General features: G+C 41.7%; 1 protein-coding gene across 1 annotated transcript in view; it reads right to left on the bottom strand.

The window, feature by feature from the left end:
* Positions 1–19,664, bottom strand: part of TMEM154 (transmembrane protein 154) — a 27,340-nt gene extending 7,676 nt beyond the window's left edge. Inside the window, exons 1-6 of the mRNA XM_006019157.2 lie at positions 19,577–19,664; positions 9,108–9,191; positions 5,957–6,286; positions 3,743–3,770; positions 2,330–2,415; positions 533–593 (exon numbers count right to left, since the gene is read on the bottom strand). Of these exons, the coding sequence (XP_006019219.1) occupies positions 533–593; positions 2,330–2,415; positions 3,743–3,770; positions 5,957–6,286; positions 9,108–9,191; positions 19,577–19,664 (677 nt within the window). The remainder of the gene's footprint in view (positions 1–532; positions 594–2,329; positions 2,416–3,742; positions 3,771–5,956; positions 6,287–9,107; positions 9,192–19,576) is intronic.
* Positions 19,665–19,950: the final 286 nt, after the last annotated feature.

The following is a 19,950-nucleotide window of genomic DNA, read 5'->3' as shown; positions in this document are numbered from 1 at the left end:
GCTGAACAGCAACACCAAAAATTTTATTATATTGCTGGTTTTCTTGTAAGCTCTGTCAAAATACTGACCATGCAGGCCAAAAACATGACACTCATTCTCAGTTCAGTAGGGCCACCTAGTGGTATGTGTGATTTTTTTTCCCTATACGACCTTTCTTTTTTGATAGCTTACAGATGAGGTATTTTTCAAATTCAATTAAAATCTGACCAATTATAGGTTTTTTGTTTGTTTGTTTGTTTTTGCTTTATTTCTTTCCCATCTTCTCTCTCTCTCTTTTTCCCCCTCTTCCTGGCACTTATACATATACACAGAGGTTTAGTGCTGAAGGATCATGTGCAAGTACCAAACTGCAGGTAGATATCTTTTTTTTAACAAATAAAAGTGCATTGAAACATTTGTTTGAAGTGCAATAAAAGTGCATATGTATTAAAACAGTTCTGACCACACATGAAGAAAAAAGGTTGCTAAAGTCTTAGAATTATTGAAGCTAACTTTAAGACTTTAAGTAATATAAGAATAGACTTAAAAGTACCTTTGATTGGCATTTGAGTCCTTTTCTTCTTCTTTTACAGTAGGCAAACATTCAGATTCAGCTAAGAAATTATAAGAGAAGAAGTCATGCTTACTCATGGCATTCTTTCAGATGTTTCAAAACTGTATTTGCTTTCTGTGCAGTCAGTACCCAGTGAAAACTTCAGGGTGCTGGTATATTTTCTTATTTTTAATACTTGCATGTTCATATATTTTTGCGTGATATTGTCTATATTCATTCTAAAGCCTCCTACAATGTGTGTTGTATCCTAGTTATCTTTATTATACTTACTTCTATTTATTGCATACCTATACACACATAAACTGCTTATCATTAACCTTACGTGCCTTTGCCATAAAACAAAACTAGAAGTACTATTTGTTAACTTTTCCGTATGCAACTTTTTACTATCACATCTATTTTTTCACAGGATTAATCTAACAATTGATTCTAGGGGTACATAGAAAAGTTTGGAGAGGTTGGGGGAGGTTAGATCATATTAAAAATGGCCACCTGATTTAACTGTACAGAAGTTCAAGACTGTTAGATTGCTCTAAAAATGGCTGACCCAATCTAATTTAACCCTACTTCAGTCTAAATCTAGATTAAGGCGCCTATACATGAGCAGGGAGGCTGCTCTGATGCACTGTAATCCAGGGCATCGGAGCAGACTTGATTAATCATGTCTGCTGGAGCATGGCAATTACCGTGCTCCAACAGCTTTCCACATCTTGTGTATTAGTGTGCTCATGCTTTAAAATGGTGGGGGCACTTTATCTAAACCTTGTTCCATGAGCTTTTGATAAAGCGCCCCCGCTGCCATTTTGAAGTATGGAAGTGCTGATATACAAGATGCTCTGGGCAGTTTAATTAGAGCAGCTCTCAGAGCCCTGTAATTAAAGCACCCCCTTCCCACTCCTGGAGCACATGTATGAACACCCTTAGATTGTGTTGGGCAAGACCGATCTAACTGAATTTCTGTACAGTTCCCAGCACAGCCCCAGGACAGCAAAAGGCCAACCCTGTCCCTAGCACTGGGTCTGCACTTTCTCTACCTGGGAGAAAGCACAGAGGTGCTTCAGAGAAAAGAAGGTGAGTAGATGATTGAGACAGCCATTATTGGCAGAGCTAAGGTAAAAGCTGATGGCTTGATAAGCTAATAGATTTGCTAGTCATGGTATATCTAAGTGGTGATGGATTTAAAAAGCAATGATAAACAGCTTATATTTGATATGGTAGATGATAAAGAATGAGCAGAGGGATGCAGAGGAGAAAGGAATGTAGTCATAGTGATAAACACAGAAGATGATTTTGACAGTATTGTTAAATAATTAGTCTCTTGAGCTATGAGTAAGTAGGGATTTCTCATAGAATGGCACAATATGCAGCATCATAGAAATTCTGGACACTGTCAGAACCAGAAATTAAAAAAAAAACAACCACTGAGCAGTTTTAAGCTAGACATTTATACTTAAAACATAAATATAGGGCAGTCATATTTGTGTTTCATAAAAGCTTCTACTGGAAAACTGAAACATTCATTCACTGTATTCTATCTAGAGTATCCCATAATGTGTTTAAAAATAAGCACCCACACAGCCTAAAAATACTTTGCAGAGCAATCCCACCCCAGACATTCAGTTGTGCAGCTATTTTAGTATTGTAGGCTCAAGATTATGACTGAAAACAGAGGAAATTTAACAACCCAAATACAAGATAGCAATTCTGTGTTTTTCTATTTCAGGAAGCCACCTCAGCTAGAGAGCAAGCAATGCTGTGGGGGAAGTTACCAGGTACCATTTTTGTTCATGCTATTCATCCATTTATCGAGTTCTTCCATTTCTATTTCCATAACAGAGGGAGTATCTTCTTCAAAAATAGGACTTGACATAGGAGGGAAAAAAGATGTATTAAATAAAGCATTTCATTCAGATAGGTGCATAATATAGTAGCTTTGAATGTGTCTTGTATAAGCGTTAGCGTCAGTGGGGATTTCTGGAAACTGGTGCCTGCCCAGCAAATTTCCTTTCTGAAGGTGTGCCAGCCCAAGGAGCAAAGAAAAATGACCATAGGCTGTAAGTGGAACAAACTAAACCATGCAGAGATAAAACTGGAAAACAAAAGATCTGGTCTTGCCACCCACTGAAATCCCTATGTAACGTCCCATTTGCTTCAGTGAGAGCAGGATATTGGAAATACTGTTTTAACCATGGGACTGGCTTCAGCAATGATCTCAGAAGGAAAAGATCTAAGTAGAATAATGTGCAGTTCAGGGCTTGCCTCCATGCTGAGTTCAGGACTACTGCTGGAGAAGGGAGGAAGCACTCCACTCATTTATTACCATGCTGCATGCACCAAACCCTGGAAATGAGGCTATATAGCCACCTTAGAGTGGCCCTGAAGTCATACCAATAAGAATGCCTGAGACAGAGAGTCTAAGAACGCCTCTGGTTGGATGGTCAGGGCATTCAGGTGGCTTCATTGCCTTCTGTCAGGACCTGGTGCTGAGAGATCTCAGGAAAACAAGAGGAGAGATTTCAGGAAAAGAAAAAGGGTGAAACTGTTAGCTGTGTATGAGAACAGCTTGGCTGCTGCTGCTGCTTCTTTTTTCACATGGGTAATTTTAGTCTGTAAAAGCCCCAGAAAACTTTTACATCCAATCTAGTAATGAGCAAGCAAATTTGAAAAATAGAGGGAAGAACCAAAGCTGCAGATAGATTTACACTCACAGTTCTGGAATCCTGTTCCATTATCTATAATCTACCTATTTCCTGTGGAGTCTGCATTTAGAGTTAGATAACCAACTGTGGATGGTACTTACAACAAACGGTGGGGCAATAGGTATGAACTTGGACCAGAGACAGCATGGCATCTATATTACACCCCCTATACCATGCCTCCGTGTAGTTGAACTGAGATAACTGCAAGGAAATCCTGCATTCTTTGTTCTGTGCCTTCCATATGTGCTTTAAGGCATCTTTAAGACCCCAGTTTTAAGACATCTTTTTGGAACTAGACTTTGTCTCTTTAGTTGCCTCCAGAGACAATTAACTGGGTTAATTAATTAAAAAGTGTTGAAGTCTTGAAACTCCAGGACATACAACCAAGGCCATACAGCAAGTTTAAAACCAGAATATTGAAGTCCTACAAATGAACATGGCCTATTAAGCAAACAAAAATAGGCCGACAAGTGCTTTTTATAAACTTTACCTTTTGACATTTTCACTTCCCAGTTCATCTGAAAAAGAAGTAAAAAGGTTGGTATGCATAGTTAAAAAGTATCATTTGCTCTTAAGAATCTATGGCTTGGAAAATTCTGCCTTAGAGTTATTTAAAACAAATTCCAGTTTTCAAAAAGTTAAATAGTTAATGTTTAGATTACAACTAAAATTGTATAATTTTAGTATACAATGGTATAAAATGTTTGATGTGTTTTCTTACCTGCCATCTGTAATTTACAGCAAAGATTTGGTTCTTAATCAGTAATTTCTTTGAATATATTGATAGAAGCTGATAATTTAGAAACCCTGCTAGTTATTAAAAAGAAGTCATTTGCTGGACAAATGATTGTCCATGAACACAGATGACTGGCCTGAATGGCTGGAAAGACCTCTTCCACTCTGATGTTCCATGAGCCATAAGATAGTAAGTAACAGAGTGAGGTGTTTGGTTTGAGTAAAAATCAGGAGCTCAAGTCAGTGGAACATAGATGAGTGCAGTAAGAGATCACATTCAGAACACGAGCCAGGCAGCGTACAGGAGAGAGCAAACACAGAGCAACGTAAGCCTAATATGTTGGCTCAAGAAAAGTGACAGCCTGCAAGAGCAACAACTGCTATATAAATAGTTTACTGCAAGCTTCAAGACAGTCTGATGCAGATTGTCTGCAGTCCCCCTACTTCTGAAAGAAGATCATGGGAGCTGCACATGTGGGGTGCAAGCTCTTTTCCACAAGGGAGGAAAAGGTGGAGTGGCTTGAATGGCTGCTGAAGTGTCAATGGGATAAAGGAAGCTAATCTAGATAGACACCAAAGGGGATGGTTTTCAAGAAAGACACATTTGGTTTAAACTCCTGATAAGACAAGGATGAAAAATGAAAGAAAATGGAGAGGAGGACAGAGTGAGGTAGGAAGAAGTACTAAAAGCTGTGGGAGAAACAAGAGTATTTATACCAAAAAAAGAGAGAAACTTTGTAGAGTGGTATAGCCGGCCATTATGCAGATAGCTAATCTCCTCTACAGGTGAGCTCAAAAAGATGCTGAAGCTCCCAACCTGCTCATGAATGATTGTTTGTTGAGCAATCCAATTAGAAGCTACAGGCAAGCTGAATGGTGCATCTAAGCAAATTCAGGAAACTATAACCATCCTGTCTTAATAACTCTACTTTGTGAAAAACAGAAGCTGAACAGAGGTAGTGGTTCCAAGCCAGAAGTGAAAGAGAACAGGTACCCAAAATTGTGCTCCTGGAACTCTTTAGGGGCCACATTTCCTGTAAGCCTGTGACAGCACACACACATTTTACCATGTCCAGTTCACTATTTGTGTGTGAACACATAACCACATGCCTCAGCACCCATTTGGTGAGAGTTGGTGGTATATCCTAGAAAGAATGCAGGTGCATTTACAAAGGTTCAATAAAATTCTGTCCCTGTGTATATGTTTGTCATTCAATATGTGTAGATTGATACACTTTTCATAACATGCATGTTTTTAAAAATCAGCATGCACATTAAAAAAAAAAGCATCACAGATTAATTTTAAGGCTCTGCTTCTGTTCAGTTTCTATTGTTTCACACAGTGGAGTTTTTAAGACAGCGTATAAGTGGTTTCCTGAAATTGTATTCTTTGTATCGCAGAATACAGACAGCATGCTCACACGATTCTTAAGAAATTGCTTTGATTTTAGCAAGTAGTTTCACATCTGTTAGTACTCTACAGAATCTCAGGGAAAACTTCCCTTAAAATGAAATTCATGTATAAAATTCTCTCATCAAGGTTTTGCTTCTGTTTATTTAACTTCCAGTAGTTTGTCCCTCATGGGTAATAAAAGCAAGAGAAACCCTAGTTTTTGGAATTTGTCAACATAAGAACAGAACAGGAAAAATCACATGTAGTCGTGTTTTACTCTTAACTACCACAGATGTGAAAAGCCAGATAATCCCATCATTGCTGTCATAGATGTAAAAGATATATAGAGGATGCTAAGCAGAATTAGATTAAGCATAAGTAGAATATACTGCGCATACAGTGGTTTGAGATAGGGGAAAAATAGTAGAGTTTCATAGTACATTCCTTTTCTGTATATGAAAACTATCACTAACTAGCAGAGAATCCATTACACTCCATTTCTTGAAATCCCTTCCTGTTCCCACTGGCTATTTTATAAAAAGTTCCATCTGACATTTGAGAATTGTTAAATTTTACCTTGCTTAGACTTTTTCTTTTTGTGCCATATTACAAAAGAAATGATCAGCAGAATTAATACGATGAGTAAGACTGCAGGGACGCCATATATTAAGGCTGGGTTAACATCTTCCGTTTCTGTGTTGTTATTGTTTTCATCTTTTGACTCAGTAGTTGCATTATTTCCTGTTTCAAATCCTAACTCGGGCTCTTCTGGTGTGGTGGAAGATTTCAGATCAGGGGTAAGGGCAGCTGTAAAAAGTGCAGTAGATCTCTCTGGACTAGGAGTTGTTATAACAATGGGTGATAATAGTGGACTGTCTCCTGAATTATCTTGTTCTGTTTCAGAGCCTGCAAAACATATGTGAACATCTTAACATTTTCACCTGTTATTGGAATTTATAAAGAGTCAAAGCATATGGCTATAATATTTGCTCTTCATTTAACCTGCATCTGCCTTACTTAACACACACACACTTGTAAGTCTTGGTATTTATATATAGAACTAGAATAGCATTGTGATTTTATGAGGAAAACTTACCCAAACCAAAGTCTGCTAGCTTGCATTTATTAAACACATAAACCTGTTCAACCCCCTTGCCTTTACAACCACATTTACACAACTGTTTTCAAGCAAATACACGTTTTTTTATACCCATACCTGATCTTGCTGCACCCCTATTCTCTCACACACCAGATACCATTATCACTTTGACATTCAGTCATCAATTCTGACAGTCTTGGACTTGCCCTCTTTCACCCCTTCACCCTCTCAATCACTTACTAATCAGTCTGTTATCCCTAGCTCACCAACTCTCTCCATGACCCTCCATGAAGTTCACCAATGTCCCTATTTCCCTACTGTTCCCTCTCCAAAACGATCAATTCTCTCAAATGTCTGAGGGCTGCAGGAATAGGGCTAAGCCAGGACAGAGTAAAGCCCATAGAAATGTTGACTTCCACACCTGCTCCCCATGGACTGGTGAAGCCCAAACTGTAAAGGATTCCAAGAACACATTGCAGCAGCTGCTCCTCCACTGATCCAGATGCATGGCAGTGTAGCACAAGCTGGAACTACAGCACAGGTTATCTTCATAACCTGACTCCAGTTTGGTGGAGTGCTAAATACTTGCCTGCATAAGACTGCCCAGACTAAGTTTTTGCTCAAGTCAATTAATCTCAGTAATATGTTGAAGATGCTCAGAACCCCACATGACTGGAACCAGTCATACACCTAGAAGTTTACATGCTTTGTTAACACATTATTTTCAATAGTGCTCCCGTGAGATGAAAAATTATCACGTCTATTTTACAAGCGAGGCATCGGAGAGGCAGAAAAAGTGATTTTCCCCTGAGATCTATGGTGAATCAGTGGGGAATCCAAAATTAGAATACTAGAACCTCTTCTCGTGCTTAATCCATTGGACAGTATTGCTTCTCCTTTCTGTTCGACTTTAATAAAAGTGAAAATGAGTATCTCACATAAGGAAATGACATTTTAAATTAATGTAGAAATGTGAATGTATTGTCTGAAGCTGCCACAAAAATGTTTTATTGACATATTTATACCATACTCATCACACTCATTCCTGGTTCTTTTACTCTTTGCTAGAAATCAGTGCACACAAACAGATTAATATGGAAAAAGTCACCATGCCATCTCATTCTAAATATATTATTGTGTTAGCTTCTCACTTTTCAAAATATTCTATACAAACATGGACTAGTCACTTAACTTTCTCCTTTGTTTTATGGCAGCTATGGCACATATTGACTCAAAGAAAAATGTAATTTCTGCATCCTTTTCAAGTAATACTGTGTTATGGCATGGAGCAAACGGGGACAGCAAACAGGGCATTTGGCAAGCAGTTCACTGGCTGTAAGAGGAGGAAGGGGAAGAGGAAGAGGAGCAAGGCAGCAGGCACTAGTTTCTGCTCTAGGAAGGTAAGTGAGCCAGGGCTGTCTGTGTGCTTGGCTTGCTGAGTGTTTGTTTGGTGGTCTGTGTGTCTGGGCATGTGGTGTGACCAGCTGGAAGTGAGGCTAGCTGGATGATTGCTGCTTGCGTCTGACAAAAGCCTTAATAAGGGGTGGCCCCAGTCTAGGCCCAGGAGGGTATAAAAAGAGACTCCCAGAGGGTGCCTATGTACATGCTTGGGGGAGGGGGAGGAGGTGTTTTAATTAGCGATTCCCAGAAAGCTGATTTAATTAAAATGCTATAGTGTCCCATCTATCAAGCCCCCACTCATTTAAACATGACCACAGGATTTTTAACTAAAACTCATTCAATGTTAAAGCACTCCAATGGCCATTATTAAACCTGTGGGGGCTTATATGTGTGATGCTGCAGTGATGCTAGAGTGTTCTAATTAGAATGCAGAACAGACTCAATTAGTCAAGTCTGCTCCAACATGTTCTAGTTAAAACACATCAGAGCATGTGTAGAGGCACCCTGAGCAACCAGGGAGTGAGTGAACAGGGCAAGCAAACATGGCAGTTTGCAAGCAGCTTTCAAGTTAGTTTGTGACTCCCTTCTTTGAAGGAGAGCCTTTAAAATAAGCTATTTCCTTAAATAAGAGTAAATAATCTATATAAAAAATTAGTTTATGTAGCTAAAACTCAGCAGTTAAAACAATACCTAAACCTTTTGTTTAACTGGAGTCCAGAGTGAGTGGGGAGTTCTCAAGGAAGTTTGCCCAGAAACTCTCATCTTCCTTCACTGTAAGGTTGGTGAGAGGAAGCAGATTAGCAGGGAAAAGGGAAGCTTTCAGGACCAAGGAGCAGTGAACAGGCTAGCTTACAGGGGATTTTGCTAGGGAAAGTGTTCTTGGAGAGAGGGACAGTGTGACAGGGCAGAGGTTGTGTCCTGTCCCAAAGTGCAACAAGGCAATGGAACTGTGGATGGGGAGTGTCCCACTTGCGTGTTAAGAATGTCAATAAAGCATGTGAAGAAAGAGACTGGCTTTAACTGATTTTCGCTGGGTGCCCCCGGAGGAAGAATGGGTGGACGTAAAACCACTGGATAGGCTCAGAGGAAGTTAAAGTGCCAGGGCCAGGCAAGTGGCATTTCCTCAGAGAGGAGCTTGTGCAGCTCCACAGAGGCACAGCAATTACCTAACCCCAGCCAGGGGTCAACGGGTCTGGCAGAAGACAATCAGGAAGCAGTGAAACTTACCTGAGAGGTGAGCCAGTCTATGAGTGTAATCCTGGAGGCCTGAAGAAAATCCATGTGGTGAGTGAGTCATTCCATGTCCATCACCTAGAGGGAAGAAGAGGTGAAGGATCAGTTAAGGGGGTCTGCCCTGTGACACTGGGTGTTCTTCCCTGCAATGGGGACAGAGCCCAGGGCTAGCCAGGGGATTGAGTAAGCTGGCTATGGTTCCCAATTAGGGCCCACCAATTAAGGCAGAACATAAATGAAGTTCTGGTGCAAAGTGAGCACAGGTGGTGGGAGGAAATCATGAACACGGGCAGAGAAGTATACTCTTGAGCTTACAAAGGCAAGCAAACCTAAGGATGGGCTTGGAGTGGAACTTGTGGGGGTATAAGCCCAAATGTGGGGAACAGTTCACGATCCATGCAGCAGGCAACTTTTAAGCTCACCTGAGACTGTATTAGTGCACTAAGCACAGACTATAATTCAGAGATTGCACCCCAAACTTCTGCTGTGGTAAGGGCAGTGTATGGAGTGGAAGAGCCCTGTGAAGAGGCCCAATGACTAGAAATGCAGCAGTAAGAAACATCAGTTTGCCTCCCAATATTTACTTTTTCCCTTTGGATTTTCTTTAACATCAAAGGCATGGCAGGCAGAGTACCCAGGGCCATCCCTGGGGGGGAAGGGGGAGGAGGAGGGGGGATGAATCAGAGTGACTGCCCCAGGCCCCACACTTTGGGGGGCCCCAGGGAGCTGGGCGGAGTGGCTGTGTTGACTCTGCATTGCTGGCTTCGCATCCAGCTGCTCGCCACCCCGCCCCCCCGCTGCCATTGGCAGTGGCAGCTTCTTTGGGTCTGGGGCACCTGGGACCAGAGCAGGAGTGGGGCCCTGCATGGGCTGATTTTCCCCGAGCTCCACACCCTGCTTGGGTCGGCTCTGCAAGTTCCAAAGAGAATTAGCAAATCTGGGGTAGATTGACTGTGAGCATCTCTCTATGAGAGCCTCAGACTTCCACAGGCAGGAAGAGCGAGGCAGCAGATTCAAGAGACCCAGAGAGATGGCTGGAGGACATCACAGTGCCAGAGCCATGCTACTGCCAGCTCTTTCTATGCTTGCACTTATGAGGTGTCTGTGCAGGAAGGACCACCCACTGTTAAGGCTTCCACCCAGGTCCTGGTTTGGTGCTGTGGAGACTGTGGCTTGCAGGTTCCTTCCAGTGACATCCAGGTTGGGGACTGCCTGCAGTGTGAGTGGTGGACTCCCAGGAAGGTAGAACCTGGAAGCTTGTGCCTTTGGCAGCATGCAGAGGTCTTCATCCTCACCTGCAGTGGTTTACCTAGAGAACAGATGTGGAGCCCTAGCAACAGAGGAGGAGAAGCATGTTCCACCGGTGGAGGAGGCCAGGCCAAGCATCCCCAAGGTTGAGTGTTTCCAGATTACTCCCACCAAAAGGAAGTGATGGGTGGTGGTGGTTGAAGATTTCCTTTTGTGGGGGATGGAGTCCATCTGCTGGCCCGACCTGTTGTCTCTGGAGGCCTGCTGCTTGCCTGGAGTCCAGATCCAATATGTCATGGAGGGATTATTGATACTCATCCAGCCCTCTGACTACTACTCCATGCTGCTCATCCATGTGAGCCAGTGATACTGCTAGGGGTGACTTTGAACAGATGAAAAGTGACTACAGGACTCTGGGTCCAAGGGCGAAGGGGACGGGGGCTCAGGTGGTGTTTTCCTCCATCCTTCTGGTCAAGGGGAAAGGCCCATGCAGGAGTGGGCATATTCTTCAGATTAATACATGGCTGCATAGATGGTGTTGCCAGCAGGGCTTTGGCTTCTTTGACCATGGGATACTGTTCCAAGAAGGATTGCTAGGAAGAGGTGAGATGCACCTAACAAAGAGATGGAAGAGCATCATTGCAAACAGGCTCACTAACCTAGTTAGGAGGGCTTTAAACTAGGTTTGCCAGGAGATGAAGACCAAAATCCTGAGGTAAGTGGGGCAGCTGGTGACCTGGAGGAGGCATAAGTAGGAGTGGGTAACAGGAGAGGCCTTCATCATTCTTCCTGAGAAAATAGAGCAATCAGTTAGTTACCTTGGGTGTCTGTACACGAATGCATGGAGCCTGGGAAACAGACAGGAAGAACTGGAAGTCCTCGTACAGTTTTGGAACTATGATGTGACTGGAAAAACAGAGACTTGGTGGGATAGCTCGCATGACTGGAGCACTGTCATGGGTGGGTATAAACTGTTCAGGAAGGACAGGCAAGGGAGAAGAGAAGGAGGAGTTGCATTTCATGTAAAAGAGTTGTATGAGTGCTCAGAGTTCCAATTTGAAACTGAAAACAAGCCTATTGAAAGTCTCAGTTAGGGTTAGAGGGGAGAGCAACAAACGTGATGCTGTGGTGGAAGAGGCTTCCTTTAAACAGTTAATGGAAGTTTCCAGAACACAGACCCTGGTTCTAATGGGGGTCTTTAGTCAATATGACATCTGCTGGGAGGGCAATACAGCACTGCACACGCAATCCAGGAAGTTTTTGCAAAGTGTTGGGAACACTCTGGAACAACTGGGAAACACTCTGGAACAACTCTCTGGAGGCCTGCTGGCTTGCCTGGAGTCCAGATCCAATATGTCATGGAGGGATTATTGATACTCATCCAGCCCTCTGACTGCTACTCCATGCTGCTCATCCATGTGAGCCAGTGATACTGCTAGGGGTGACCTTGAACAGATGAAAAGTGACTACAGGACTCTGGGTCCAAGGGCGAAGGGGACGGGGGCTCAGGTGGTGTTTTCCTCCATCCTTCCGGTCAAGGGGAGAGGACAACTAGGAACTGTCCTCTTCTTGACCTGCTGCTCACCAACAGGGAAGAATTGGTAGAGAATATAGAAGTGGATGGCAACTTGGGCAGCAGTGACCATGAGATGACTGAGTTCAGGGTCCTGAGGAAGGAAAGGAAAGAGAGCAGCAGAGTAAGGACCCTGGACATCAGAAAAGCAGACTGTGACTCGCTCAGGAAATGGATGGGCAGGATCCCCTGGGAGGCCAGTCTAAAGAAGAAAGGAGTCCAGGATAGCTAGTTTTACTTTACTGAGGGTGCAGGAACAAACCACCCTGACGAGCATGAAGACTATCGAATATTGCGGAAGACCACCTCAGCTTAGCAGGGAACTCTTCAATGAGCTAAAACACAAAAAGGAAGCTTACAGGAGGTGGAAACTTGGACAAATGACTATGGAAGAGTACAAGATCATTGCTCGGGCATGCAGGAATAACAAGGAAGGCCAAAGAGAAATTGGAGTTGCAGCTAGCAAGGGATATGAAGGGTAAAAAGAAGGGTTGGCTGGAATGATATAGTTGGGAATGGTCCTGCTTTGGGGAGGGGGTTGGACTAGATGACCTCCTGAAGTCCCTTTCAACCCCAAGTTTCTATGATTCTTTGTGTATTTTCTTTGCCTACTCTTATAGCTCATTATATTCGTGGCTCTGCTTTAAGTCTATCAGCAAGTTCTCAGGCAGAGAAATTACTGCACTGCACTATTTATTCCTTTTTTGCCTGATTCTCCTTTCAGATACTGTTTATAGTCATCAATTTCAATGCCTATTTACATCACCATGCAGTTGTAATTGGCCAAAGTGTTAAAGCAGACACATGGGTTGTCAACTACCGCCTGGCTAAGCAGAATATTGGCAGGTCAGACAAACCAACACAGTGTCACAGAACTATTTAAAAGACCTTGTTTTATTTTTTCTGCTCTGATCACCTTTCCTTTGAAACCTGTCTACTTTGCTGCTAAAAATTGTACAAATAGAGCAGTCTGAGGGGAAACAGCTTCAGTTTTAGTTATGTTTAGAGGAAATAATTTATCAAAGTTGTTCAAATTTCTTAAACTTGATGTGCACTTTAAAGCAAGAACAAATAGTTAAGTCTCATTAACCACATTTCTAAGCTTGCAGTTGGAATGTATTTTGCATTTGATTTCCAAGAGAGACTGTTCCAATCTCTCTGCTGCTCTTTATTTGCCTATATTTTCAAGCTGTAAAGCAGATTTCAAATCTCTTGTCTCCATATTAAATAGAATTACCATTTCCCCTCTCTAGGTAAAGAAAATGTCAAAATACAGGGGGTGACCTTGTCTGCATGAGTATTTGTTCACTTCACATCATCCCAGAGACAAAATGCCATCTATTCCTTGATCACAATTTCTTTTTCCTCAGGTGCTTTTATTTGGGAGAATTAAATACATCCTTCTGCAGTTGGGTAGCCAATTATACCAGACTGTTTTCAGGAAACTGCTCTTGCCACCCACATTTTAACTGCTGCATTTAGAGATTTCACTTTAACTTCTCCATCTTATAACTGTGAAAGCCCAGGGTTCAATTTATGACTTAGATCTCAAGTGACAGATAATGTCTATGGTGATCTCATCTGTCAACACCATGCAGCACTGCATAGTGTAGCATAACTCTAATTAGTGGGAAGGGAGAATTACAGAACAGAACAGATGTGTACTGGTGAAGCTGTAGATGGGACCTTGTACAGCACATGCCTTTGCTCACCCAGCCCAGTGTTATTAGCCCCTTTCTCAGTCAGACTCTGATACCCTTATGCACAGTGTGTAGTACATCTTTAGTGATAAGCAATAATGGGGTTCCCCACAGGAACATACTACAAAACTGAGTAAGGGCATCAGAGTCTAGCCCTTTATAATTGAGCAATTTTTAGCAGCAACTAAAAACACATTTCACAGTAGGATCATTACCACTACTGGTGGCACTTTGAAGTCAAGAAAATTCACTTAAACTGTGAAAAGGACAAACAGTGTTGTATGCAGGCATGTTCACTATGTCAGAAAAATCTTCCTTAGCATTATCTCCTTTTTGTTACTCGGATGCTGATGATACCTGCTTGCCACTCCTCATCACTGGCCCAATTTGCAGAAGCTGTAAATAAAATACTGCTACCACTATTTTCAGCACCTTTTGTAGATTCGACCTTACATATTTAGATAGCAAAAAATGAGCAATTTATGTTGCTTTTTTATCTGAATGCAATACCTGATGCGTTTTCCCCTCTGAGGGTTTTGGTTTTGCACCAAGAGATATAAATTTAGTTTCTTGAAAAAGGAAGCAGGTGAAAAAACATCTCTTTTTTGTTGAATGTGGAACTAAGCAGAAAACTGTGTAATCAGCACATCTAGTGTTCCATTAGAAAATCATCAAAATTCCCCGACCAGATTCTGATAAAACCAAACTATTAAAGAATTCTCTGAAGGGAAATGTTTTGAAGCTATGGTATTGTACTTCAGGTTTGGGTTTTTTTAAGGAAACTATTTCAATTGATGAAAAAGTCAAAAATACTTATTTTAAAGGGAATTGTTTTGTAGAAAACATAAAAGGTCCAGTTAACGGAAGACTGAAACTAGGTCTTAAAAAATAAAATGGTTAAAATACTGTATGTACTGATGTAAGCAGATATCCACTATATCCCATAATATTTATTTAAAATATATACAGGTGGCATGTTGCAAGTACAATTTTATTTAACATTGCATTTGTTTATTGACATGTCCTGTTGGGGGTGTCTTCAGTTTGTTCATTTTAATTTCTGCCTGAATATTTTCTACCATATTTATCTGATTGAACTGGATGTAAAGCTAAGGAGTCTCCTGCCTCAGAATGATCAGGTTACATGTTAATACCTGCCTTAAATACATTCCTAGGAAGCAATCCTTCAAAGAACAGGAGACTAGCCAATTAATAGATGTGCTAGTTTAAAGAAGTAAAATTTACACTGTTGCAAAAGTCAAATCCATAGAAAGAATCCTATAAAAACAGATGTTTACCAAAAAACTGTTTCAGCTAGTTATGTCTGAACCTTTCCATTTATTTCTAGATTACGGAACAGCTTTATTCTGCTACACTAGGTTGTATTTCTGGTACAACTTTATTCCTGGTATTTTTACCCACCAGTGCTGCAAATTTACTCCAGCATTTAGGAAAACTTCAGTCTCATTTTTAATCACCAGTAAAAAGGTCTGAAGACTAAATTGTGCAGTTACTTACACCTGCTTTACCTTGCTGTCTTCCAATTCTGTTTTCAGTGACATCTGTGAACCCTCATTTCCCCCAACAATTTGTGATGGGGAATCTTCCTAGACTCCTTGATTCTCAAAAGTTTAAAATCTATATATAAGCCTTTATTATTAGCATTCATATAATACCTTGGGGACATTGCAATGGGGTCACAGACTGGCATTTAGGATACAGTTTTGCTGATGTATGAGGAAAGATTCTCTCTGACATGCATCTGCATTTTAGGAACATAAAAAAGTAAAGCCCTTATGAATAAAATGGAAGGTGATGAGAGAAGATACACAAAGAATTCACCTGCTCAGTAAAAAACCTGTCCATGTTTCCATACCTGCCTTACAGACAGCTAAACTTAAGGGTTATCTTTGAAAAGGGAGGGTGCTCCAAATGTGGTGTGCCATGTCAGACAGAATGACAGAATCACAGAAAATTAGGGCTGGAAGGGACTTTAGGAGGTCATTTAGTCCAACCACCTGTACCAGTGATTCTCATCCAGGGTGTTGCCAGATCCTTCAAAGGGTGCCCTGAGGGATGAGAGGATAAGTGAGGTGTGAGGAGATGAGCACAGGCTCAGGCTTGTCCATACCTGACCAGTCTCCTGCCCCCACTGCCAGGCCCGTCTGCAAAGAGGTAAACACTGTAATATATAAATTAGTGGCATCCATTGAAACTCTGTGCCACCTATTTCACAGAAGTTTTGGAGGGGTGCCTTGAGTCCAATGAGGCATGCTTCAAGTCCTAAAAGTTTGAGAACCATTGCCTATGCAATGCAGGATCATCTCTGTCTGGAAGTGTTGGAGAGGCCAACTGGGGACCGAGCAAACAAGGACAGCAAACAGGGCATTTGGCAAGCAATTCACTGGGAGTAAGAGGAGGCAGACAAAAGAGGATGATAGCAGATAAAAGAGGATGATAGCAGACCCTCATTTCACTTTGTTAGAAACTCGCAATGCTCAGTTTTGTCGAATCCAAATCCACTTTGGAACTTACCACTACGGGGAAGAGAAAAAGGGAATCATTCCTCAGTGCAACTTGACCCACAAGCTCTTTCCAGCACTGTAGGGTTTCTGTAAATACTGTTGTACAAGTTTCAGCATATTTAGAAACTGAATTCAGAGAGCCTCTTCAGTGATGGCAAAGAATGATAATAGCATGGAGATACAGCACAAATATAGTATGGGATCTAACACTCGCCTCCTGATGTCCTCTGAATGAAGCCTATTATTACGTCTGTGTCGGAACACGTTTCTTGTTGTATGGCAAAACGGTATCTTGTTCACCAACTTCCCAAGGACTCAACAGACTACAAAAGGACCTGGAACATTCTCGGAAATGCCAGCACAGCTTGGGTGGAATCATCTACATTATAAAACCAGCTGTTGTGCTGACACATCTGATTACACACCCAGAATTAATTAAAGCACGGTTTAGTCTAATGTAGCTGGGACCAAACCTTTTAGTAATTATAATCCAAATGATGAGATGTGGACTTTGCAAAACTCGAGTGCAATTCAGAAAGGAGATCTAGAAAGGGTTTGTTGCTATTAGCACCGCAGTTGTTCTTAAAGCCTCCTGTTTTGTAAATGGCCCCATAAGCATAGGTGAGACCTTGCAGAGATCACCTGAGAATGTGGACCCTTCAGTATTATTAAAATCAACTTCAGAAAGAGATTACAATCCCCAAACCTCAAAGATGGAGGGTGGGGAAAAGGATAGGGGATCTGTTAAGAATCCCACCTTTTAGGATTGGGAGCACTGAGAAAGTGGGCCCTGAGCATGTGAGTGAAGAGGATTTAAACCCCATCCCTCCAGTCTGAGCCCCCTCTCTTGCTCAGATTAACAGCTCCCACCTCTTCTCCCCTCAGATCAGAGTAGGACTGCAGTCTGCTTTAGGTATTACGGTAGTTGCCTTTTTCAGGACTGGACAGGAACTTTCCTTGACATCAGATCAGCAAGGTTGGGGGGGCGGGGGGGTTGCCTTTTTTACAGCAGCCCAGGACCCGGTGGGTGGGTCAGGAGGTAAAGCTGAAAAAGATACATTCTAGCAGGTGACCAGTGGAGGTATTTTTTTCATAAGGGCTCCAATCCCTTTATAAACTAGACTAAGAACTAGACTTATGAAAGCATCCTTAAGAAGCTTAGGAACAGGATAGAGGTTCCTAATGTGTGATTCAGTGAATAAAAAAACCCCTTTAACCTGCCTGTGATCTCTCATCTGAGATGTTATTAGACTATCAGTCAGTCTTGACGTAGAAATCGAACATAAGATTCACTCTGCCACCGTTTCTTTCACAAAGCTGCTTCACAGTGTCTTTGGTGGCTGAGATCTGCAGATGGAAACTAAGATCCTGGTCTGCAATGCAGTGGTTATCCCCAGGCTCCTCTACAGATGTGAGACGTGGGCGACATATGGAAGCCATCTTAAGTGCCTGGAATGGCTCCATCAGCGTTGCCTCAGGAAAATTCTTTGCATTAGATGGGAAAACCACTGCACTAATGCCAGCATCCTCTCTGAAGCTAATATAACCAGAGTTGAGGCAAAGATCATGAACTATCAACTCCACTGGGCTGGACAGGGTATGCAGATGGCTGACACTTGTCTCCCCTTCTCTCAACTTAGTCATGGTAAGAGGACCTGCAGAAAACAGAGGAAGCACTACAAGGTCACCCTAAAAACATGCCTTAAGAAGGGTGGCATCAAGCCTACAAATTGGAAAGTGCTGGCTGGTAACAGGTCTTAATGGTGCTGCACCATACATCAAGGTACAGCCCACTTCAAAGAGAACTGTCTTGCTCAGGAAGCCAAGAAACAGCAGAGTGCACAACATCCTGGCCAACAGTTGTGTGCCCCCCCACCCAGGCAGCACTTGTCATATGTGTGGAAAAACTTGCAGAGCATGGATTGGACTCCTCAGCCACCTTAAAACTCACCGGTAATTTCCCCCCTACCCTACCCTACCCTACCCTACCCCCCACCACCGGCAGACATCATCCTCATATTGAGGGATAGCTGATTATGATTAGGCTGTGTAACTGTTCTAGAGGGATGAGGGGGTTGGGAGCAGACCACCACCAGGTAGAAATGATTAAGGAAGTAATGATGACCTGCATTGCCTTATCAAATTCCCCAGATGAGTTAGTAAAGATGCAGCATAATTAAACCACATCCTTTGAAATCTGTCTATTTTCCATCATGCCTCAGAGAATTCCTCTTCTAGCACTGCTTCTTTGCTTGTTGTGGGTAGGGATTTTTTTTTCTGTTGACTTTGGTTGCAATGCAAGTTTGAAGCCTAGAATGTATTATTTCTTTCTTTAACCATGTCTGTAGCACATTTTAATTTAATCTATTTAGGTAAGACTACACAACACTATAACTCAGTCAGAGTTCCTATGTGGTTAAACATGATTTTTAGCCATAGTAAGATCTTTAATGTAATGGGAGTCTCAAACCCAGTTTTGCATCGTGATCTGAACACTGTTTTTATGGGGAACATCCCCCTCCCCCAAACCTTTTCATGAAAGTCATTAAAACCATAGTGGAAGTAGGTTGGCAACAATGGGAGTAACTGTTCTCTCTTTATGCTTTAAGGACAACTGTTGCTGGCTACTGCATTATTATTGATGCATACTGAAATACTTCATTGTGATTTGTTTCACACCCAAAGGCACAGAAGGAAAACAGTTGTAGGTTTTTATTAAAAGAACTGCCAACATTGTTCATCTACTGCCGCTGTTTCATGCACAAAATGCAAATGAAACCCACAGTGGCATGCATAAAAAACAGAACTGGTAAAAGCCTGTGGGCATGACACACAAGCATTTTATTGGTTTGTTATGTGACTTTTTTTTAACTAATGATTTTTTTCCTTCAAAATGAAACTATCCTAATTACAACAGAGAATATTTTGTTCTGCAAGAGGGAACATTGGTATATTAGTCTATGGTACAAACTATTTTTTTGTTGAATATAATTTGTTCTTTGTGGCTGCGTGAATACTCAGCTGGAATGTTGAATGCAGCTAAAGCACACTTTTTTAACTTTCCCATTAAATGTTGATATTAAGAAAGCATGCCTTTTAGAAACAAAATACACTGCACAGTTAAAATAATAACAGAAAACTACTGTTGGGTCAGAAGAAAAACCTGCCTCTGAACACACCTGAGTTCTTGGGATAATGCATCTCAAGCTAATCTTTGTTTGGAGAACAAATAAGTAGAGGCAGACAGTTGGAAGTAGCAAAGCTATAAAGCTAAAAGAAACACAGTGCAAGTTTTTACAAATATCTTTCAGAGAGATCAGATTTTCAGGGTGTTACCTTCCAACAGCGTGATAGCTGCAGGCACAAAACATGTTTCTCCGTTCTTCTTTAGAATGTGAAAGGCACTTTTGTACTTACCATAACTGGTGGATCCTGCGGCAAGAAACAGGACAGAAAACAGCATGACATTTTGCTTGTGCATATTGCTTTTTCTGTGACAAGACATGATGCTCTGTGTTAATTTCTCCCTTAGTTTGCAGGAACGTGTACATTTCCTGTTTCCTGCTTGGGTTTCTCTGAGTAAATTTCTTAAGGAGAGGTACAGTACTTGATTGCTTTTAGGAAGTGATGTAATTCAGTCTGGGCTTGTCAGCTAAGCAATGATTGCAAAAGACAGAAAAAAGTTGCTCTTCAAGCACTATTTCTGTTGAAGCACCTATGTGACCTGTCAGTGGGGGCTGTGTCATTCTCATTTTTGAGACCTATGTATATAACACATCATCTATTCCTCT

This window comes from Alligator sinensis, unplaced genomic scaffold (assembly GCF_000455745.1).
Source record: "Alligator sinensis unplaced genomic scaffold, ASM45574v1 scaffold169_1, whole genome shotgun sequence".
Lineage (NCBI taxonomy): Eukaryota > Metazoa > Chordata > Crocodylia > Alligatoridae > Alligator > Alligator sinensis.
The sequence above is the reverse complement of the archived record's forward strand: the minus strand, read 5'-3'. Positions and strand labels throughout refer to the sequence as shown.